At 36.6% G+C, this 24474-nt stretch overlaps 1 protein-coding gene across 4 annotated transcripts; it reads right to left on the reverse strand.

The window, feature by feature from the left end:
• Nucleotides 1–5639: 5639 nt before the first annotated feature.
• Nucleotides 5640–21823, reverse strand: LOC131322863 (uncharacterized). Of its 4 annotated transcripts, XM_058354407.1 has the most exons (17): nucleotides 21707–21823; nucleotides 14533–14680; nucleotides 12496–12592; nucleotides 11931–12088; nucleotides 10591–10693; nucleotides 10292–10387; nucleotides 10173–10219; nucleotides 9967–10090; nucleotides 8707–8769; nucleotides 8544–8603; nucleotides 8301–8462; nucleotides 7709–7782; nucleotides 7553–7646; nucleotides 6963–7099; nucleotides 6780–6860; nucleotides 6422–6527; nucleotides 5640–6027 (listed from the first exon to the last, which is right to left on the reverse strand). In XM_058354407.1, the coding sequence occupies exons 3-17, from the start codon at nucleotides 12526–12528 to the stop codon at nucleotides 5956–5958; spliced, it is 1410 nt and encodes a 469-aa protein (XP_058210390.1). In that variant the 5' UTR covers nucleotides 12529–12592; nucleotides 14533–14680; nucleotides 21707–21823; the 3' UTR covers nucleotides 5640–5955. The 4 variants fall into 4 exon arrangements, with proteins under 4 accessions (XP_058210390.1, XP_058210389.1, XP_058210388.1 ...); XM_058354406.1 differs by lacking the exon at nucleotides 14533–14680; XM_058354405.1 differs by lacking the exons at nucleotides 14533–14680; nucleotides 21707–21823 and having other exon boundaries at nucleotides 12496–12606.
• Nucleotides 21824–24474: the final 2651 nt, after the last annotated feature.

Below are 24474 nucleotides of genomic sequence, written 5' to 3' on the forward strand. Positions count from 1 at the left end.
TACCCCGATTTGGCCCCGGATTTGGCGACTTCGGATTACAAATCCACCCACAGCCGGATTTGCTAACGACAGGTACCCCTGTCGTTGGTTATGCGGGGTGGTTTAATGACGAATTTACCCTTACCTTTTCTAGATCTTCTGGTGGTGTGCTGCTTGCTGGTGGTGGGAGACAGTGGTGGCTGGTTTTCCGACTGTGGTGATGCTCGGCGGCGGGGGCGGCGACGGACGGAGAAGTCGAGATGGTTACAGAGGATGGGGTTGGCGTAGGGGCATGGGTTGCAGAGGATGAGACGGAGGAGACGATGTATTTTTTTTTTTTTTTGACCGGAGAGAGGACGAACTTTACTTATATACACGTACAGTACTCTTTATATATATACAGTACTCTATATATATCACTTTCCAATTGCGGTTTTTTTTTTTTCGAAAAATAATGTTTTTTTCTAATAAATAATACGGTTTAAAAATTTATAAGATAAAATGAATTTAGTTTATCCCACAAATAATGATAAAATTTATTTACTCTAATTATAAAAAAAATGATCTAATTTGTCCAATAAAGTAATAAAAATAGGGGCAATTAAGTTATTTGACAACTTATTTTCTTATATCCACCTTCTAAATCTCCCTTCTCAACTAATCATTCAAACACTGGATTACCAATTCACCATTCTTATGACGTGGACCCACCCTTCTTACATATCACCTCTAATTTTATATCTACCCTCAAATCCACCCTCCTTCTATATCCACCCAAAAGCAAATCCTCCATCCAAACGGGCCGTAAAGTCTATCCACCAATTCAAGGTAACAATTCTTGCATATTCACTGCTCAATATTCATCGAAAACTCGCCAACACAAAAAGTTCAATCTCAGGCCACGCACTTCATCTTCTCCGGCAAGAATAAAGTTCTAAATGCAAATATCTTGAAAAAAAAAAAAAACACTATGCTGTTCGGGTGCATTCCGAATCGGGCCGGAATTTGTTCATTTTTGGAAAATAACTCCCCAAAAATTCAAGCGGCCGGTAAATGCTCCTATTTAGTTGCTTAATTTTTGCATTTTTTATCCCTTTTTTGCATTTTAAGTGTTTGGGTACCCCAAACCAAAACCCATTCTAGGAGAATGAGTTCTTCATTTTGATGTTTAGAGAGAGAAGTGAGAAGTAGGGGGAGAAGAGCTTTTTGACTTCTCATTTTACTTACAAAATATGTTCTGCACATATCTTCCAAACGCTAATTATTACAAAAATATATTTTGCCCATATCTTCCAAATACTTGATCAGATTCATAACACATTCTGATTATAGTCCAAAAAGTCAATAAAGCAATAAGCTAGTAAAATGCAAAAAGCCAAAAATTGAGGCTCCCAAACACCCCCGCAAGCGTTGAGTTGGGCTACTTGTCGTGTTTGAGCCTTGTCATTTTGGGTTCATGGGTATGGCCGGCCAAATGTATTTGGGACCCTAGTCAAAATCGTGGAATGGGGCCTACTTATTTTTACTACTACAACTTAAAACAATAATTAAAATATCTATATTTTTTTTTGAAAAGCGAAAGCAATTTTAAAATATCTATTTGTTTAGCTATTTTAGTCCATACTGAACATAGTAAATGTTTTGGTTTTAGTAGCTTAGGTTGTGCCTTCTGTTATCTTTGACATAGGTTCCAAACCACAGTAACTCCAATTGCCTATATTTTAGGAGTACTGCAATAGGTACATATGTATTGTACATATTATGTACATATGGATTTTGTGAAGCCCATCTGGAGTCCTACAAAAATGATCAGAATCGTTCATTATTTTTAGAATATTTTTTATGAAGCCTTATAAAAAATCAGCTCAATCCGATATTGGTAAGGATTTTTCCGGAATGCGTAGGGACAAAATTGAGCAGTTAAGTAGTTTCGTCCTTACAAATTCAGAAAAAATCCTTACCGATATCGGAATGAGCTGATTTTTTACAGAGCTCCATAAGAAAATGTTTTAAAAATAATGGGCGGTTTGAATCATTCTTGTGGGACCCGAGATGGACTCCACAAAACTCATATATACATTATATGTACATTCTCTTATATACTCATAGTCTTATTGATATTTTAGTATTTGTGGTAAAAAAAATTAATTCGGCCCCTTCTATTCATTGTTGGCAACCTAAACCCATAGAGCTTCAGAGCAAACAAAGAGCTTCTAATAATTCTTCCTGTGTGGATATTCTTAAAGGGGGCTCTAGTGATAGGCTGAAATTGGTGGAAGCTAAAGAAGTGGGATTGGGTTGGTTGCAAAAGAGCGCAGTGGGTAAATTGATCAATTTTTGTCATGTGAATACGCTCCATGATCTTTTCATTCGCGTGTTTCTACCCTTGGGTATTGTGTCTTTCTTTTTAATGGGTATAAATGGTTTTAAAAGTGCACTCTTTATGAGAACTGTCCCATTGGTATGACATAGTCGGACTAGGAGATGCTGCCAAGCACCCCATTTGGCAGCGGTGCTGAACGGTTCATCCGGTCTTTCATCTCAGCAATGAACGGTTCGGATTTTTACCCAAGCAACAGACGGTCGAGATTTTTATGCACTCGGATTAGATCCAAGCCATCTGTGCTGAAACGAGAGGCCGGATGGGCCACTTGATAGCATCTCCCAATCCTGGCCGGACACCATAACAAATTACTCTCTCCGTCCCTTATTTAGAGTTCAATATTTCATTTTGGGCTGTCCCTTAATAAGTGTCCATTTTGTAAAGTTAGTGGGTAAAAGTTGGTGCATTGTCCATTTTGTCCCTAAAAGTAGATTCCATTTTGAAAAGTTAGTGAGTAAAAGTGTAATGATGATGTGTAAGTAGGGAGAGTTGAGGAAAAAGTTGATATGAAATGTATAATGATGAGGTCTTTTTAATAAGTTGAAGTTACGAAGCAAGACACTTAAAAATGGACGGAGAGAGTATTATAAGAACACTTTCATTTGAATTTTTTCACAAGTTCAAATTATATAAACTTACAAAAAAAATAATGGCATACTTATATTGCATTCTCTGTCCACATTAAGCTTAAATTTTCCTTCCCGAGGGGGAGCCTCCCATGAGAGCAATATATGTTTCATGGCCTGTACTTCAAAATCTCTGTTTCTCGGTCCCAAAAGGTGCTGAGTTGAATGGCGGCTTAGGTGGGTTGAAGTGGCGGCTGAGGCGGGTGATGACAATGCGTGATTGTGGAGGTGAATTGCTTAACGGTTGTGGGTGATAAGAGACTTTGTCGGATTAAATTTGTAATCCATTTAAAATAGTTTGGATAGTTATGTTTTATATTTTGGATTTTTTTCGTCGAGACGAACTAATAATCTAAGAAAAATTCACGCAAAAACAAACAAATATGAAAAAGATTTGAATAAACCATATAGAAATTGGGTAGTGGCTTAAGTGCTATGCAAATATAAACCTTAAAGGGTGATATTTGTACTTATCCAATCAATCTAACAGGGAGATGCGGCGACGTCAACCTCAGGGACCTTTTAAGTTCAAATTGTAAACATTGGGAACGAAATATGTGCAACGTACTGATATGTTGGGGACCAAAAAGGTACGCGAGTAATACTTTGGAGACCAAAAATGTTAATAAGCATTGTCAATATTGATGGTTACTCACCAATACGTCTCTGTGTTTTGCTCCTTTCGACACCATTACACTCTGATATATCGGTGAGATGAAAAATTGCATGCATATCGACCAATTACAGTCAGGTATAGTTCATTTTTTCGATTCACATTCTGGTTAATGGTTGTTACAGTCGATACGCGACTGTTATTTTTTCATTTAGGCCTTGACAATGTAAAATTTCACAATGGTCATTTTACTGCATAATAAAAAGACAAGGCAGGATGCATTAAATTGGAGTGGAGTCCAAATTTGGTTACCTTAAGGCTAAAAGCTTCTAGTTTCAATTATTCAAAAATTAAAGCCCAAAATTTGATTATTGATAGGGATTGACAACTTTTGGGACTCGGGGATCCAGCGGCTCGGGCCGCTCTGCTGGAACTGCAGGGCGCCAAAACTACGTCGTTTTGGCGCCAAAGGGGATGCCACCAAAGCCAAACCGAGCCAAGTAATAAACCAACTTCAGTGTTGAGAAAAAAAATTATATGTTTCAAATTTCAATCCGTTTGAATCGGTGGGAAGATTTTATTTTTCTGATCATTTTATTATAAAAGGTCATAATTAAATTTTGACTCTAAAACTCTCGTTGATTAGCCATAAGAAAGTCGTAGAATCAAATATCTCTTAGGGCTAATCAATGAGAGCCATAGAGTCAAAATTTAATTATGACCATTGAGAATAAAATGATTAGAAAATTAAAATCTTTTCACCGGTTCAAACGGATTGAAATTTGGAATACTTAATTTTTTAACCTCTTTAGACAGTTTATATATTAAAAAATATGGTTAAAAAATTAAGTGTTCCAAATTTCAATCCGTTTGAACCGGTGAAAAGATTTTAGTTTTCTAATCATTTTATCCTAAATGGTCATAATTAAATTTTGACTCTAGGGCTCTCGTTGATTAGCCCTAAGAGATATTTGATTCTATTACTTTCTTAGGGCTAATCAACGAGAGCCCTAGAGTCAAAATTTAATTATGACCCTTTAAAATAAAATAATCAGAAAAATAAAATCTTCCCACCGATTCAAACGGATTGAAATTTGGAATATTTAATTTTTTAACCATATTTTTTAATATATAGACTGTCTAAAGAGGTTAAAAAATTAAGTGTTCCAAATTTCAATCCGTTTGAATCGGTGAAAAGATTTTAGTTTTCTAATCATTTTATCCTAAATGGTCATAATTAAATTTTGACTCTATGGTTTGAATCGGTGAAAAGATTTTAGTTTTCTAATCATTTTATCCTAAATGGTCATAATTAAATTTTGACTCTATGGCTCTCGTTGATTAGCCCTAAAAGATATTTGATTCTACGACTTTCTTAGGGTTAATCAACGAGAGCCCTAGAGTCAAAATTTAATTATGACCCTTTATAATAAAATGATCAGAAAAATAAAATCTTCCCACCGATTCAAATGGATTGAAATTTGGAACACATAATTTTTTTTCTCAACACTGAAGTTGGTTTATTACTTGGCTTTGGTGTGGCTTTGGTGGCATCCCTTTGGTGCTAAAACGACGTAGTTTTGGCGCCCTGCAGTTCCAGCAGAGAGGCCCGAGCCGCTGGATTCCCGAGTCCCTCACCGGTGAACATATTCCCGTTGTTCAGAGCTTGCTAGAGGGAACACAAAACTTTTTCTGTCCCAATCAAGCAAACACAAACATAGACAAAAAAAAAATTCAGTGACGGGTGGGTACCACGTGGTGCCCGCTTGGCGCATCTGAGCAGTCCATTGTGTTTTTGGACGGCTCGGATTTGGAGAGAAAAAGGAAAGAGAAAGTGTTGGGGGTGAGAGAAGAGAGAGGATTTCAATCCGAGCCGTCCAAAAGTGTATTAGACGATCTGGATATGCCGTGCGAGTACCACGTGGGATATACCCACCCAGCACCGAAATATTTCTCCAAACATAGGTGTGCTGTGTCCTTCCGTATCCTGTAAATACATGAGTGTTGGCAGTGTAATAACAGAACCAGATGCACGAAGTAGGAAAAAAAGAAAGAAGGAAATAGATTGAGGTAATCGTATGCCACACCTCAGTGAGAAAATATAGCATAAAAAATCCGGGAAAACGTTATTCAATCCTTATAAATGCATCGTCTAGACATTCTGGATCACCCGGGAAAACAAGTCAAATTGCCCACACCGTAGTTTTATTATTCATCAATGCATTTCTATCGTGTTTCAAAAAAAAAAAAAAAAAATACTTAGACAAAGTGTTTCCGAGCTTGAGCAGGTCTGATTTGTCTTCAGACGACGACATGAATTATTGAAGGGAAAAGGTACGATCTTCGCATCATCATCAATAAGCAGAAGGTATGCCCTTGTATGGATCGCCCAGTGCGCAGACATTGCCAGGACGCGAGAATACAATCTACAACAGAACAGAATCCAAGCACTTTCTTGAGTTGGTATTAAACGAGAGAGACATGATAGCCACCAATAAGCAAAATAAAATTGCAACCGATGCCCATCAATGGATTCTGCAGATGCGATCGGAACATTATTTTTTTGGTTCCATTTCTTCTTGTATGTTTCTCATTTCTCTGGCATTTTCTTTGTTAGTATTTCAGTTACCTTCCTATTCATTTCAAATCCTCTATCTCTCTTGTCCATTTAATTTTGTATTTCTTTGTTATTGCAACTACTTTTGTTTACATCATCAATCTCTTAAACTATAATGATGTGCACGGCTGATATGTTCAAACAATTAACAGAACGAGAATGGAGCGCAATCGGCAATAGCATGGCAAGGCCTAGAGTAATACCTGGTAGTCTCCAAGTGTCCTTGATTTAAAACCAGCTGCGCAATAATCAAAATAATACTCCCATGTCCGGATGAACTTTTCATTGAACCCCAATGCGATGATTTGGCTAAAACCAAAAAACATAAACGCTCACAAATCAATCTCTAGGACACATCAAGGACTTGGAAATCAATCATATTAGTTATATGTATAACAGATCCAACTGTCTTATACCCTTCTAATCCTAGATAGGCTTCCAAGTTGCAAAAAAATTGTTATGTCAGGGTAATAATAATAGGTCATAAAACATTATCTTCAATTTGAGTCATAGACGATCAACAGGGTTCTAATTATGTCGGCCATCTCTTCTTTTTTTTACCTCTGTTGCTCCAGAAAGTTTTTCCTCCAACATCTGAGTGTTTGGTGGTAATGTATCCCTATATTTTCCAGGTGCTCAACACTGCACTTGAAGCACTTGATTAGAGATTTTGGAAAGTGAAGAAAACAGAAATAATCAAATAACATCATTTTACAAATTAGAAGAATAATTGTTTGCTTGTACCAGAGCCTGGATGAAGCAGCCATTGCTGATGTTATTCTACTTAATGAAGGTAGGGATCCACCTGGGAAAATATATTCCTTTATAAAATCCGAGCTTTTCCTGTATTCATCATATCGGTCATCTGGTATGGATATAGACTGTGAAAAAATCAACCAATTCTTATCCGTCAGCAAAAGGCTCAGTAATATATCCTTGATGTTAATTTAGCAAATGTAAATCATATTTTCTCGATTTCAAAAGTTACTTGTGAACATTTGGCATTTATTAGTGGATTTGTTTGCTCTTGGTGGAGGTGTAGGTTGATAACTTAATATTGAAGACTCAACATTCATTACTTTCATAGCGAAAATGGATTTGACATAACACGGTCTGGTTTTAAACAAGTGACACGGAAATGAAAAATTGTTCAATGGGTATCAAATTATTCCATTGCAACTAAGAGATAACAATTTTTTTTTTCTTTCCAATTAAATTTTGTAAATAATTCTAGAAAGAGTAGGAGTCTGTCATGAAACAATTTCATCACAGAACACAATGAACAACCAATAACCACCTCCAACAGAATAGCGAAAAAGAAGCAGCATCGTTACCTGTAGAATCAGCAGACCGTTTTCTGCCAATGCTGAATCACAACAGCCAAAAAACTCCTCCATATACTCATGGCCAACATGTTCTATCATCTCACTGCATATTATTGTCAGTAAGGCTATGACGAGTATGTTACTGTTTAAGATGAACTCACTCACCATGATATAATTCTGTCGTATTTGCAGGTATCAGGCAATTGGCGGTAGTCACAAAGAAGGAACTTTATGCGGTCCTGACAGGGAATTGATTTTGAATATAATATAAGAGGAACAACTACAACTTAATACTTATCGGTCACAAAGATGCATGCATTATCTAAGAGTGTAGAAATAGACCCTTCTTGTGAGGTTCTGATGCATGAAACACTAAAAATGTTTACATCGAAAATCCTAACTACAAAGTTCAGTGTAGAAAGGGCAATGTATTCTGCTAATAAGAAAAAAATTGCTGCCGAACGAGACTTAACATACCAATTGCAGAAGTTTGAAGATGAGTACTAAAACAAAATCTACTATGTACTTGGCCATTTCTCGATATAATAGAGCCACAAGAATGGTAAACGTAGATAATTTTAGCATCTCATAAATAATTCAATAGCCTTCTGTTTCCATACCAGCTTTTAACAGCATCATGGATTAAAATAAAAAAAATCACTTGTTTTGGGTATTACATGAACGTTTATTCTTCCAAAGAAAACTTTTACTTAGGAAGTGAAACCAAGTATATATGGACTCAGAACATTGTAATCACCTGAAGGCCAGCTTCCTTCACTTTCATTTCAGCAAATCTCAATTGCTCCTCAGATGGAGTGATGCCAGTGTATTTGCATCCCATCCTCTTGACAACTTCAACAGCCAAGCTTCCCCAGCCACATCCAATCTCAAGAACTTCATGTTCCTTATCAATTCTTGCCTGGGTTGGTCAAACATAAAACTAGTATTAACAAATATGTCAACCCAAACCGATATGGTCATTTTTCAACATAAGCGTCACCTTTTCTATCAAAAGAGAGATTTTTCTCATCTGTGCAACTTTCAAGTCTTCGTCTTCAGACTAGAAAAATAACATGGAAATGAGTCATAAGACAATATAATAAGTGGAAAGAACAGCGAAAAAAGAGTTATACGTGGAGACAAACTATAAAAAAGATTCTGACCTTAAATATCGCAGAAGAGTATGTCATTGTTTCATCGAGGAAAAGAGCAAACAGTTCATTACTCTAGAAACACCCAAATCAAAATAAAGTCGGTTAGCCCCACATATTGTAAACCCCTTGTTATTTGTAACGGTACAAAGTGAAACAAAAGCTGCACAGGTAATCGCATCGCAGAGTGAGGCATGCAAATTCAATTACTCTAGAAAATGATCAGATTGGTCCATTTGAAAATTCAAGAGACTAATTTCCTACACTGAGGAACAAAATCACTCACTAAGACCATGTGCATAATAGGCCTCAATAACCATGTTTCTTCAAAGCTTTAATCTACATTTCTCAAAGGTGGGATATGCCTACCTAGTACCTTAATGTCTATATGGTCGATATATGTCCAAAAGCTCTACAGTTAAGGCAGGGAAGGAACACCAGTGCTGATAGTTACATCCCTGCTCCAATGACCTTAAAATCTGGTTCTGCAGACGCATTTGTTGTCAGCATCCTAAGACAACATCAAGGTGAGTTGTTTCACAACCTCAGATTTCCCGAGATTGTTTATGTGGTCTCTTTCAATTTTAAGTCCATTTATGTCTTCCATACTGACTTTGTGCAAATTTCCATCATAAAGGAAGACAAATTTGTCATTTTCCTTGAGCTAAAAATTGCTTCAAAGCTTCTTGCAACTTTCTCAGAACTTCCTTTTCCGGCATATTCATGCTTCATAACAAAGACTTAAACTTCCGTTTTTTCCCATTTGAGGGCAATGGGACACAGCTGAGTGTCCATATTATTGGATTTTCTTCTTTTATTTCCTCATATGATGTTTTTCAAGTAGCACCAGAGCATTCAGCATGGCCACTTTGCTTGTTATGAAGTGACGGTATAAAAGCCATATAACAAGAGAGTTGTACGTTCTATAAACTGCAATTTGTGGACATACTAGTTTTCGATGTGACTCCAAAGAGAATTTCCAGACCCATATCTGATACCTTTATCCTAGAATTATTTACCTGACACAAATACGTAAAGGATTTACTAGAGACCGTGTGACCTATATAGTCCCTCCATTTCACATTCTTTGTCTCTTTTCAGCTGTCAAGTCATTTAATCGATTTAGCAAATACTGTACATCTGTGAACAGAGCGAGTTTTTTTTACCAATCAAAAGATAACCATTATTTCTTCTGAAAAGATTTCTACTTCTGACAAATGCTCTTATGAACTTCACGAAAACAAATCAATCTAAAATAACAACGTATCATACCAAGTCATAATGACGTGAGATATTCCTGCGTGCTTGCGTAAGGGTATTTTGTCGTGTTACATGACGAAAGAAATATTTCGCAGATCCAATACAAGCAGTGAAAAGCAATGGTGTCCACCAGCCCCTAGAGCAAAGGTAAGATATGAGACTTATGATATGACTGCAAGCTGAGTGGCAACATTGGTAGTCTATGGACCAAAACTTACCTCCTCTTTGAGACCGAATTCTTTAAGTCTCGGTTGGCAATGAAAATCTGCAGAAGAGTTCAGGAAGGACAACATCAAAACTAGAGGTTTGAACTTCAAACGAGATTCGTTTGTCTTACCATGAATAAGTTTTGAAGGCCTTCGTTTGTATTGACTAAAGAAAAATCCCCATTTATATACGCATCTGCAAGGCCCAAATCAGCCTGTGTAGCAACCTGTCAAAAGGATTCCAACAGAAAATTGACTGACGTAATCTTAACAAGCTTTAGAACTATCCTAATTCCTGTACAGGATTTATTCTACTCTTCTTCTTTTTTCCCTTTTATTGTTTTAAGGTTGACTCCCTCCCTTGAATTCAATGATATGTGAATCTATCCTGTTTATAATACGAATGTTGAACAAAACTAAAGAACAATACCTTCCAGTAAAACTGGGGATTGTGAACTCTGATGGAAGTTTTAAGAAGACATTTCTTTCCGGTTCCTTCAAAGGTGAAAATTGTGCCTCCTTCCTCCAGTAAACTGTGGTACCAGAAAAGTTTTTGCTTTTATTTTCATGATTGAATTCAAACATAAAGTGCAATACTGAGACTGTCAGTGACTGTAAAAAGGCGAAGTAGACTTGGGTACATGGAAAAACCAATTTGTGATGGAAGAGAGATAAACCTTGAATCGTGGACGCACATAAAGAATTTGTGCATGTTGTTTGTACAAGTCCGACTTGCACACGCATCGCGTGGCCTCGGCCTCTTGTTATCAATTAAGCTAGGACATTGATGTTTAAAAACAATCAATAGCCAGTAAGTGCTGAGGTGCAATTGATGTTTTACGTATGAAGGAGAAAAGGTCACAACAAAATTTATCTACAGTCGAGACTCTTTGTTAGGGGCCAGACTTTTTCTCTGGAAAACAGTAACCTAGTTTGGCTGAGCACGCGCATTTAAGAATTATCTGAAACCAAGATTGTCCGAATTGAGGGTATTAGAGGCCCTCACAATTGGGCTATACCAAGAACCAGACATAAAAAATATAGGTGTCTATTTCATCCAACTACGCGTGTATCAGCTCTCTACTTGAGGTGCTGGAGTCACTTTGTTGTTATCGATCAGTTGCTGTTATAAAGAGGTCTCATCAATAGTGGAACTATCGTGACAGCTGTTCTTCAACCTTTATGCGCTTCTCCGACATCTAAACGTTTGATCAATTTATCGCTAGATGTATCCTTCATTTGATTTTAATGTGTAATTCGTCGTTCACGTGTGCTATTAGTCTTTTTTTCAGTTATATTAGATGCACACGGTAGGTTGTAATCTCTTTTATCAATAAAGTTCTTACTCTTCCTTACAAAAAAAGCTCCAAAAGTTATATCATTGGCGAAAGTATGACTTGATTACAACTAATCATAAGGTTCTTTTCCAGACCATTGGAATTAAGTAAAGATGCAATTGACAGAAAAACACAGAAGGAATTAAGGTATGATACAATTGACAGAAAACACAGGAGGAAGGAAGTCAAATTGAAAAAACATTTGAAGGGACTGAGATGTGTAATTCTGCTTTGGTCATCTATGAAAGAGAAACACCATAAGCATTCCATTAATCCTGACCCCAGTTAAATGAATGACTAATCTAGAAGGATATGAAAATAGGTCAAACATGAAAGGATAAATTCGGGAGCATGCATGTATATGCACCAAAGGAAGAGAATTTAAAAAATTGTGAAATTAGTGAAAGAGAACATATAAACAACATGAACTCACATTAAACAACCAGTAGAGATATACTGTCCGAGGAACCTAGTAACAAGAAAGCGGGCTCCTGTTTCCATCAATGAAGGTACCATATGTATTGGGTTGTTTAAAACAGCACAAGTCGCTCTAAACATAGTTAGCATACCATAAGCCACAACTAGGCAAGCCTGCAAAAAGATATGCGTCAATCGTCAGCAATACAATGCCTAGTAGTTTTTTTTTTTGGGATCCGACCTAGATAATTAACATTTGCGAAAACTATACAGGCAAACCATAATACTGTAATAGATTAGTTGCCATTATTCAAGAAGGCACTACTTGCAGTTTACTATTCGACATCTAAACATTTCAACAGCCTTCCGAACCAGTCTCACGTGTTTTAAAGGAACAAAGTCCAGCATACGTATTAAAGTCATCGATACCTTTAGTCCATCCTCATGAAAGCTATAGCCTGAAAGAAATGCAATGCGAAACAATAGCCAAATTTTTGTTCTTTTGGGGCAAGTAAAATAGCTTTTAGCGTACTGATTAATTTCGTGCGTTGACCGAATCATATCCAAATGATCATCGCTACCTTTAGCATGGTTTTCAGCACCGTTGCCATCATCAGCCCAGTGATATGTTGCCCCTCTTCCCTGAGGAGGGTTGCAACTCTAGTCTCCCCTGTCGACCTTTTACTCAGCAAAGAAAAGATAACTGAGTTAAAACATGTGATAACGGGATATAGGTATATATAGAGGTTAGAAACAGAGACTCAATGCCAAGTTGCCAACTGCCAACTTATGAAGTACACATCCTTCTATATGGAAGTCAACGTCGATACCTTTCTTGTAAGTATCCATAATATAAAAAATATCGTATATTGTTTAATATTGTGGAACTTTTTTTTCAAGTATGAGGGCGAAATTGTTAGTAATATACGGTGCCGGCCCCGACATTTGGGTTGCCCAAGCCTGACCTTCCGCTTGGTTGCTCACTCGAAAATTATAATCGCAAGGAAAATTTGCAGGGAACCACGCAAGGAAAAATGCGTTTGGACTCATTCCGGGTCTCACAAAAATCTAGAAAAATATCCAAAAATTTTTGAATATTATTTTATGGGGCCCTGTAAAAAATCGGCTCCAAGAGATATCAATCGGTAAGTATTACTTTTGGATTCGTTGGGGCGAAACTGCTCAATTCGCCCATATAAATTCAAAAGTAACACTTTCTAATGTCCATTGGAGCTGATTTTTTACAGACCCCATAAAATAATATTAAAAAATTTATGGATATTTTTCTAAATTTTTCTGGGACCTAGAATGGGCCCAAACGAGTTTTTCCTTATGTGGTTGTCTTCGAATCTTTATTGCGAACAACAGGGCTCGTTGCCCACTAGTGTTAAGTATAAAAAAAAAAGACATATAAGCAACAACAAAAAAAGGACAAAAATAAGATTATATTGTTCATTTAGCTTGAATTACATTATCCGTTTCTTCTCGTTTTGGCTATAGCGTCCCTTTTCTTTTTTTCTTCTTATCTGATAGCCCTCCTAATTTTCTCTCTTAATAATTTGCCCTCTTATTTTTTTTTATATGTTATTTACCCCAAGTATGTAAAAACCTCTCTTTTACCCTCCTAATTTTCTCAAGTATCATAATTTTTTAAAGTAGGTGGAAATCATACATATTTACTTTTTTTAAAAAATTTGTACAAAATTTTTTGGATGATGCCCCTAAATATATTTTTTGCTGGATTTCTATTTTTTTTTTGTATACATACAATTTATTTATTTTTGTTGCCCCTTGCCGGGGGTTGCCCGCCGGCTTGCGGGGCTTACCTCCTGGCCGGCCCTGGGAATATATACCTAAAATATACTTTATTAACTTTTTAGATAAAAAGACGTAGCAAGATGACAATGGTACGTATAATGTCTTTACATATACGTAAAAACAGTACTTTGCCTTGTGTAGTTGCTAGAGTGGCTACCTCTTTGATTCTTTTGCAAAAAAAATTAAAAGTTCCATTGATAACAAAACATACAGTCGACAGAAACAAGTTAGAAATAGCATCCATCCCGAGACAACGGGGTGGATAGCAACAGGTGGGTAGGCATCCATGTCCATCCTGAGACAACGAGTTGGATATATAGCCAGACCGGTGGTAAGGATGGACCGGTGGTAAGCATCCATCTTGTTGTCTCAGGATGGATAGCCAGACCGGTGGATACCTGATCAGTTATATCTCATGATTCTTCTATAGTTCCCTCCGTCCCTTTTTAAGTGTCCTGCTTCGTAATTTCAACTTATTAAAAAGGCATCATCATTATATCTTTCACATCAACTTTTTCCTCCACTTTCCCTACTTACCCATCATCATTACACTTTTACTCACTTACTTTTTAAAATGGAATCTACTTTTATAGACAAAATAGACAATTCATCAACTTTTACCCATTAACTTTACAAATGGACATTTATTAAGGGACAGCCCAAAATAAAATACCGGACTATAAATAAGGGACGGAGGGAGTAGCTTTTTTTTCTTTTTTTTGGTAAATACGCCATCAAAGGAGCATTCCCCAGTCTCAAAACATAGCAAAACAAAGGAAACTACAAACAAGACAGCCAACCGACAAAACAATTTATGTTATCAATCTTCTTTATCCTGCTCCAATCACTAATGCAAGATCTGAGGTCAGCCATGATCCTAGCATGAACTTGGTGACTATCACAACTGGTGTTTTGGAAAATTCTGATTATTCTATTAGATAGTTGAGCCTGCAATATGAAACACATATATTATTCAGATGGAACCCGTAGTGGGGCTTACGAAGGAGACAACCATTTGATCCAGTCCAAAAATTGGAGTACAAGGAGCCGTTTCCTTTTGAAAAATATACGAACTCTATCCAGCAACTTCCGGTTGTTTTGTAACTTATCTAGGAAGAATGGTTCGTCGAATGTGATTTCTGTTACTTTTTTTTAGATCGACCTTATGCTGTCTTAACTAATTTTTTAGTTTTTGAACTTCAATAACAGTCAAAAACCTACCTTAGAAAATTGCATTAACATAGTAATATATTATAAAACAACAGTAATTAGGATATGAAACGGTCACATATGAAACGGTCAAGGTTCGAGGACAAGCTCTGCTAGAGAAAAGATTTGCGCTCATAATTAGGATCCTTGTTGTAAACTTCCAACTCGCAGATAGATTATACTTTTGACAACGACTTAAGATTTCCTCTTGTAACTACGCGCTCTACGTACCTAAGATTATACTTTTTCGACGACTTAAGATTTCCATAAGATTATACCTAAGATTTCCTCATGACAACGACTTAAGATTATACTTTTTCAACTTAATTCTCGCTGGAGTTCTGTTTTGGTTCCCTCCGTTTTGGTTTGGCTTCATGGCATGTCATGGTCAAGGCCGGCTCTGAGATTTTGGAGGCCTAAGACGGACTTAGATAATGAGGCCCTTAATAACATTTACGACAATAAAATAACAAGTAGTTAAATGATTTTTTCAAAGCCAAATGCATGTAATCGACAAGGAAAAAACCCATACAAATACTAATTTCTGATCCTGTTTTCTCTTTTTTGATCTCTAATTCATCTTCTTCCATTTTATTATGCGTTCAGGAGATTAGAGTTGTTAAGGGTAGAATATGCATAAAACTTAGATAGGAACCCACCACATGGGATCATTTTCCAAGGGGCTCTATACGAAGACAACCGCCTGTGATTTGCATTTTTTTTTTCCTTTTTTGTTTCCTTTGATTGAGCAAGTCAAGTTAGGCCTAACCATTGAGCCTATGTCTCTTAAGTGTAAAATAGGTGGTTTGGGTATTAAAATGGGCATCTAGTGTTGCTATATCCAAAAAGATTGAACATATATAATGGGTATCCAAAATAATAGAAGGCCCTAGTTTTTACACATTCTTGAGGGGCTTAAGGCGCCGGCCTCTTGGGCCTTAGCCCAGAGCCGGCCCTGGTCATGGTGCTTTCTTCCCTCTTCTCCTTCTTTTCTCCTTTTTTTCTTCTCAATATATATCGAGTTTATCAATAATATTTTTTGCCATTTCAAAAAAAAAAAAAAAAAAAAAACTATGCGGTCTATCTAATTTAACATTCATCTATGTATGTTATTTACTTATAATAGTACACTTAATAAAACATAACCACTACGTTTTTTGTCATTAATATATTTAATTGAACACCTAGATAATAATAATAATAATAATAATAATAATAATAATAAAGTACGATATTAGGTCCAAAACGTTATTTTTAGGGCGCTCCTTTATTTTCTCCCATAACCCACTACATTTCGGTAAATGGTTGTTGAAAATCATAAATAATATTTCGGTAAATAGCTGTTAAAAACAAGATTATATTTCAGTAACTACATGTTGAAAATATGTTCAACTTTCGGTAAACAACTGCTGAACATGCATTTTCGGTAAATAGCTGTTGAAAAAAATATTATATTTTGGCAATTGGATGCTGAAAATATATCTCAATTTCGGTAACTAACTGTCAAGTATAATTGAAAATTTTTAACGGGCTATGAGAGAAAATAAAGGGCTGCGAATAGCAGCGCCCTATTTTTAATAGCCCAAGGGACTAATTATGATATGTTATTAATACGTTTGGACCAAAATCAACACACTTAATAAACTAAGGGAGGTAAGTGTAGTATTTGAACAGTACCCATGCGAAGAAAACAGGGGAAAACATTTCGGATCACACTGTTACGATCCGAGGTTCCATTTCTTCTGTTCTAATTCATCAAGAACATTATTTAGGCACTAATTATACTTAGGATAAGGTAGGAGAGGGATTATTCAACCTCGTTTCCGGCCGAAAAAGCGGGTAAAGGTTTCCGGACCGTTTCGGTAAAACGGGGAAGACGACCGTGGCGTATGACGGACGGGTCAGGTACGGTTCGGTTGATTGGGAATCAGTTCTGGGATGCTCGGGGACTGAGCTATAGATGGGGTAGCTCGAATTGGTGCTTGGATTAGCGATCGAGAAGCCGAAACCCACCGGTTTTCTCTCTCTAGAATTTCATTGCTCGAATTGGTGCTTGGATTACAGTGACGTGTGAGTGTGTTTTGCTGTCTATTTTGGAAGTGAGAGAGGTGGGTTTATATAAGGAAGTGGCCAGTGGGTGAGGAGAGTAGCTGAGGAGGTGGCGTGGTGGGCAAGTATTGAGGTGGGGAGGTGGCCGGCTATGGAGGAGTAGGGTGGTAGGCAATATCGGCCCATATATTTAGGAGCCTCGAAACGAATTTTCTATATTGAGCCCATGAATTTCTTTAAAAATGATAAAAGTACAAAAAAAATTAACAAAAAAAATCAAACGAAGAGGATACAATTATGACTATAAATGAAAAATGATATGATTAAAATTATGGAAATTATGGAAGTGCATGAGAGTCAAACCACATACTCCCAATAGCATGACAATATTATGTGACAACTGAATCAAGTATCTGATTTGTGTTTTTATTTGAAAATATTCTAATATTAATATATAAGTTACATGATTTACATCACAGTGGGACCTCAATTTTGGAAGAAAATTCGGAGGCCGGAAGCGGTTGTTTTCCTCGCATACCTTAGAGCATCCCCAATGGGGATGTAAAATCAGGTGCTATAGTTATAATAGCACCCAGATGTAAAAAAAATTGCTCCAATGGGGATGTAAAATAGAAATTTCAGAGATGTAAAATAGCACAAATGGAAAGGGAGATGTATATTTGCATCCCCTTTTGGCTGCAGCTATAAATGGACAGGTCATCATCAACTGATTGTAACAGATTTTTAGAGGGCTGGAGTTACCTAATCTTGTCAGAAAGTCAGTCGGAAATTGCAAGAACACACCGGAATTGCAAGAACACGCGGAAGCTTGAAAACTGATTCCAGGTCCGGAGATCACCGTCTCCGACCCCGATTTTTGACGATCCATGGACGGCGTAGGTCCGGAGATCACCATCTCTGCCGGCTGTGCTCCTTCCGAAACTCTCGTCTATTTCCCCAATCGTTGGAGAGAGAGAGAGAGCCAATCTTCGGACGGGGGGGGGGGGGGGGGGGGGGGGTCTGCTTCAGAGGGAGAGAGAGAGAGATGGGTCGTCTGGTTCAGGTGGGTGGGGGGCTATGGTTGTGTTCGTAGAGAGAGAGAGAGAGAGAGAATAGATGAAAGGTAAAGTTGGGTTGTGTTTATCTCAGCCAACGGATCTTTCATCAGACCATTGGTTTTTTTTTTTTAATTTATTAGGATCCGACCATTGGCTTCCCAACGGATGTTTTAATGAAAAAAAATTTGCAACGGTTTTTTTTTTTCATGCCTATAAATGTGTGTTTTAAATAGGATTTTACACCAAAAAAAAAAAATTCTCTTCACAAACACCCTCCAAAAAAAATAGTGTATCAATTATGGTCGACGGAAGTCATAGTGCGAGAGAAAAATCGTTCAATTCTGATCAAGATGAAGCAATTTTTGTAATGATGTGGTTGAGAATTGATGGGAATAAATGGATGAAGTAAATGATGTAATTGAAGTGATCGAGAAGTAAAAAAAAAAAAGAAGGGACGGAAGTAATTTTTTTTTAAGTCTTCAATTATCGGATACCAAAATTATTTTTCAACGGAAGTAGTACTTGAATTAGAATTAAAAAAGTTGAGAAAAATCAAGGAAGAGGAAAAGTTAGTTAATTATCCATCATTTTTTTACATCTTACCATTGGATAGTGGTGAATTCTATTTTACATCTAACTAACTTTTAACCACTTTTTACATCTAAAATAACTATCCATCCCCTTCTAAAATTCATTCCCATTGAGGATGCTCTTATAAGTCAGCCCTGGTGGTAGGCTTGGGGATGAAGAAATTAATAGGGCGGTGAATTGGTGATGATGGCAGCCGAATTTGGGGGGCAGAGTGAGGTTCGGCTGGTGTGGGGAACAAGTCGGGGGGGGAGGGGGGGGTGGTGTGGGGGTGGGGGGTAGGTGAGGTTGGTGGGTGATGATAATGGTGATAGGTGTGTATGTGTGCGAGAGCAACTCTGCCAGACGCTGGTAGGGTTCCCATAGGGACAAATTTGAATAATTACATTTTAGAGGAAAATCCACTTTCATCCATGTAATTATCGTCATGTGCGGATATTGCCCTTATGGTTTAAAATTGACCACCTAACTTACCTATGTGGATAGAACTCCTGCCGTCATATTTTTCATCCATATTAACGGACACAATATTAAAAGACCGTTATACCTCCATCACGTCCCTTGATTCTTCTTCTTTTTTAAATCTAACCACACCATCCCGTATTCTAAAAATTGAATCATAACTGTTGATATTATAAATTTTGACGAGTACTACGTCTACGCCAAAATTCAAGTCAATCAAAAAATGAAAAGCTTATGGTCAAATCGATTTTGTTATGAAATTAAAATTTCAAATTTGAATTTACTAAAAATTAGATCACTGGGTTATTAAGGGGGTGTTCCAACTAAGGTTCCTTTTTTAAAAGTTCTTTTTCTTCAAATTTCAAACTCAAATATAATGAAAATGAAAAATAATTTTTTGATTTTTCTTGCACCGTATAAAAGATCTCAATGAAATCTATCAAACAAGATTCATATTGGTAGAAAAATTATTTACGTAAACACATGATTTTTGGGCTTGAAATTACCTTCCTTTTTCTAAAACCTTCTTTTTCTTTAGTTGGAACACCACCTAATGCTTGATCGAGATGATTTTTTACAGAGATACTCTATTCTTTATTTAATACATTATGAACGACTCAGGTTACATTCTAGAGGTGTGTGAGATACACCTCCGTTAATATGGATGGAAAACATGACGGTAGGGGGTCTATCCGCACATTTTTAAAATGAGGAAAGTCCACTTTCACCCCCTGTGGTTATCCCCATGTGCGGATACCGCCCTCATGGTTTAAAACTGACCACATAACCTACCTGTGGTTTTGAAAATGTGCGGATAGATCCCCTGCCGTCATATTTTCCATCCATATTAACGGACACAATATTAAAAGACCGTTATACCCCCATCACGTCCCTTGATTCTTCTTCTTTTTTAAATTTAACCACACCATCCCGTATACTAAAAATTGAATCATAACCGTTGATATTGTAAATTTTGACAAGTACTACGTCTATGTCAAAATTCAAGTCAATCAAAAAATGAAAAGCTCATGGTTAAATCGATTTTGTTATGAAATTAAAATTTCAAATTTGAATTTACTAAAAATTAGATCACTGGATTCTTGATGCCTGATCGAGATGATTTTTTACAGAGATACTCTATTCTTTATTTAATACATTATGAACGACTCAGATTACATTCTAGAGGTGTGTGAGATACACCTCCGTTAATATGAATGAAAAACATGACGGCAGGGGGTCTATCCGCACAACATTGAGGAAAGTCCACTTTCACCCCCTGTGGTTATCGTCATGTGCGGATACCCCCCTCATGGTTTAAAACTGACCACATAACCTACCTGTGGTTTTGAAAATGTGCGGATAGAACCCTTGCCGTCATATTTTTCATCCATATTAACGGACACAATATTAAAAGACCGTTATACCCCCATCACGTGCCTTGATTCTTCTTCTTTTTTAAATTTAACCATACCATCCCGTATACTAAAAATTGAATCATAACTGTTGATATTGTAAATTTTGACGAGTACTACGTCTATGCCAAAATTCAAGTCAATCAAAAAATGAAAAGCTCATGGTCAAATCGATTTTGTTATGAAATTAAAATTTCAAATTTGAATTTACTAAAAATTAGATCACTGGGTTATTGATGCCTGATCGAGATGATTTTTTTTACAGAGATACTCTATTCTTTATTTAATACATTATGAACGACTCAGATTACATTCTAGAGGTGTGTGAGATACACCTCCGTTAATATGGATGAAAAACATGACGGCATGGGATTTATCCGCACATTTTCAAAACCACAGGTAGGTTATTTGGTCAGTTTTAAACCATGAGGGGGGGTATCCGCATATGGCGATAACCACAGGAGGTGAAAGTGGACTTTCCTCTACATTTTAACTCCTTTCTTTTGTTTGCTATTACAGTCTAATTCTAATTCTGAAAGTGTTTTGCTCTATTGTACTGAAGTTGTGCTTCAGCTAATTATTGCTCTAATTCTCTAAGCTTCTCTTGTTCTTTTAAATATAAAGCTGTATTTAAAAGTCTACTTATCAAAAGGTTCTGGGTAGATATTTCCTCTTCTAATCTACATATGTAAATCAAGATATGTTTTTTGTTCATGCATGCAAATGATCAAAAGCTTGTTAGCAAATATTTGTGAATCCTACTCGGTACTTACCACCACATGATCCAGATAAACTGTTTATAATAATTTGAATATTGTATACAAGATCATATATCTTATTACCCATTGATTAATCTTTCTTTTCATTATCACTGATCTCCTATGTGTCAAAATTTTATCCAAAGAGATTTCTTACTTTCCTTCTTAACCTACCTCCGAACACTATATTTCCTCAACTCCACATTTTGGCAAAATGGGTTAAGACTCAAGAAGGCTTTATGGTTTAAAGGCATGAAGTCATCACTCTTTTAAAATTTTGAAATTTTGGGGCCTTTATGATGTATGAAAATTGGATTTAAAATCGTTGGGTAATACAGACATATAACTCATATAGTATTCATATTATTTATGATCATGAGGGCGTTCCCTTTCAGGAGGTCCTGAAGAACAATAATGAACTGGAAAAAAAAAACTTACTATATTATTGCTGAAAGCTGCTGATTACAAGAACTCAATTGCTGAAGATTGACTCGACCAATTACAATTGCAACAATTGCTTAAGGGTAGCAAGTACTCAAATGCTAAGAGAGTCGTGATTACAATTGAAGGACTCGACTCTATTTATAGACCTTAAAAGATAAGATGACTGGTAACCTACTAGAAAAAGAATCCGATTTGTCCAAGAAAAAGTAGATGCCGCATGGTCACTGGCCCGCATCGTCACATCTTTTAATTTTACTTTACAAAGCAGACTCTCTATTATTGTTACAAAGAGATATGTTCAAGGGTGGTTGAAGTGGTTGAACCATTATTACTCTTGTTGGTAAGGAGTGGTTTATTGAATTCTGCTTTCGGCAAATGCTTCCAAATTTCTTTTGCTGGTAAAGTATCGACCCATGTGGTGACAGTTATGCTGTCGGTCATGGTGGGATGCCTTTGTCCTTGACGCTTATCCTTCCATTGCATTATTGATGTTCTGGATGGCTTCGTCATCAAAATCATAATTTTCATCTTCATTATTTTGAGGTAAGTCAAATGGATCGGATGGATCTCCTTCACCTATCATTGCCCTCTGCTAATTCTTCTGTTCAATGTAATATTTGACTAAATTATCATATCATGTTTCAAACTGAAATTTTAATTCTGGGAGGTGATCATTGGACCTAATTTTCTGAAATTTGTCCTCACATATTAAAGTTGCTTTTCCATAGTCATACAGACTTTTATAATGAAATCTCTCAGCTATGGTAAAAGCAATAGAATGTCTGATATGTTTTCTGATTGAATTTGTTTCGCAAATCCATGGTTCATCAATGTCACAATGATAAATTCTTCTGAGAATGCAGGATTTGTGTTAATATGAATATTGTGGTAGGTAAGGATGAGTTGTCCTGTAGATGTCCATTCTGGAAGTTTTGATTCCACAACTGTTTCTATTGTTGTGCCTTGCTCTGCCATGGAATTAAGAACACATGCTACAATTTTTCTTCCAAATCTGATACTCAGTATCTTTTGGTTCTTGGAATATAATTTGTTGAATATATCCATCCAAGAGAGTAACTTCTGTAATTTCTACCTATTTATCTTTGAAATTAAGATAAAAAGGTTTGAATTGTTTCATGTCAATGTTGGCCACTGGGATGTTGTATATGAGTTGGCATGTACAGGCCATTCGCTCTAATGGTATCTGAATGCAGGTTGGTTTGATTTTTGGACATGGGATAATATCTTTATCTTGTAGGTAAAGGGTTTTCCAAGAGATAGTGAGTCCTGGGATATACCCTTCATTCTGGTTGATCTTGACTAATTTTGATAATAGAAATTCTTGAAAATGAACTCTATCTTGCCTGGTTAAGTGCTGGATGTGCTAAATAATTTCTGTAGGAAATCTAGAAAGAAAGGTAGTTGCTTTTGGTTGCAATAACAACACTTGAAATAAACTAGATAACTTGATAGATCGAAGAATTGTTTACAACTTTAACGAAAGCTAAAGTAGCAAAAACTAATTACTTCAAGCAGAAAATTAAATATTAAGGGCTGGAAATGAAAAACACTAAGAACATGCAAAAAGTAATTTAAAATCTAGGCTAGATCTAAAAATATGCAATACAATCTATGTTTGTACAATGTAACATCATGCCTTTTATATCCTCCAAGTTCTGCGCATGGAATATTCCCCAAGATGCTTCAAAGATACCCTCCGAAGCCCTCGGTACCGATAGCAAATGACTTAAGCTGATGTGCTAAAGTGTTCGGTACCGATAGGAGATATTATATGGTACCGATACTGACCAGGTTAACTGCTGTCGCTGGAGCCCTGCTAAACCACTCGGTACCGATAGAACAAAACAAGTGGTACTGATACCGAAGTGTTTAACTCAGAAACTTTGCCCCTTTTGGTTCTTGCTTCGGTCTCAGCTCATCGGGTCACCTTCGGGTTCTTGAATGCCTTTGGTACACTTTAAGCTTTAAAACTCCTCCCGTTTTGAACAATGTCTCTACAAAACGAAACTAGAATACCTTACGAGTAAAAGCAATTAAAAATAACTAAATTAACAAGTAAATTAAACTAATCTAGAGATTTAGCGCACCCTAATTGCAATATCGGGTGCTTATCAGGCCTCGCCGTACGTATATAGGGCTGTGTACTTGGTTTTACACGAGCATTGCCAATCTTTCTTCGGTTTTGCAGCCACGTCAATTGTTTTCTCTAGTTTGTTTAACTTATTCCTATTTTTGCCAGATCCACTGGAGCTTCCCATAGCTTCAGGTTTGGGGAATCGGAGAACTTAGGGTGAATTGGGGGGACTTTCTGTTGTGTATATGTATATATATGTTCGAAAATAATTTTCAACAATGAGGCAGCGTCATAACTTTGACCTTGTTGTTGGTCATAGTGTTCACATTTTGGAACTCGTTAATTGGTACAACTAGAAACAGACTTTTAACAAATGAAACTAAAAAAGCTTATGAAAGAGGCAATGGAGACCAGGAGTAAGGCTTTGAGGTGCTGAATTGAGTTTAGGTTAGGGTTTGTTGTATTTATAATAAGGGGTACCGTAGTGTGTTGAGCATGCTACGGAAGTGTATAGAGAGAGTCGGTGTGCTCAACTGGAATTTCGTTTTTTTATCAGAACTGTTCAATTAGCATAGCATAGGTAGTATCAAGTTATCAAGCAAAAGATAGTTTGAGAGACCAAAATTTGTCAAGTTGATTGTCTCATTACTTTCCGCAGCAGTGACCT

The sequence above is a fragment of the Rhododendron vialii genome, chromosome 4a, assembly GCF_030253575.1.
Source record: "Rhododendron vialii isolate Sample 1 chromosome 4a, ASM3025357v1".
NCBI lineage: Eukaryota > Viridiplantae > Streptophyta > Magnoliopsida > Ericales > Ericaceae > Rhododendron > Rhododendron vialii.

Bases quoted from the DNA above. Each gene is read 5' to 3' on its own strand.
- LOC131322863 (XM_058354406.1), bottom strand. From the start codon at position 12,528: ATGATGGCAACGGTGCTGAAAACCATGCTAAAG. The intron at 10,694-11,930 runs GTGAGTTCATGT...CTGGTACCACAG, and splicing joins ATCTCTACTGGTTGTTTAAT to TTTACTGGAGGAAGGAGGCA. The intron at 7,647-7,708 runs GTGAGTGAGTTC...AATAATATGCAG, and splicing joins TACGACAGAATTATATCATG to TGAGATGATAGAACATGTTG.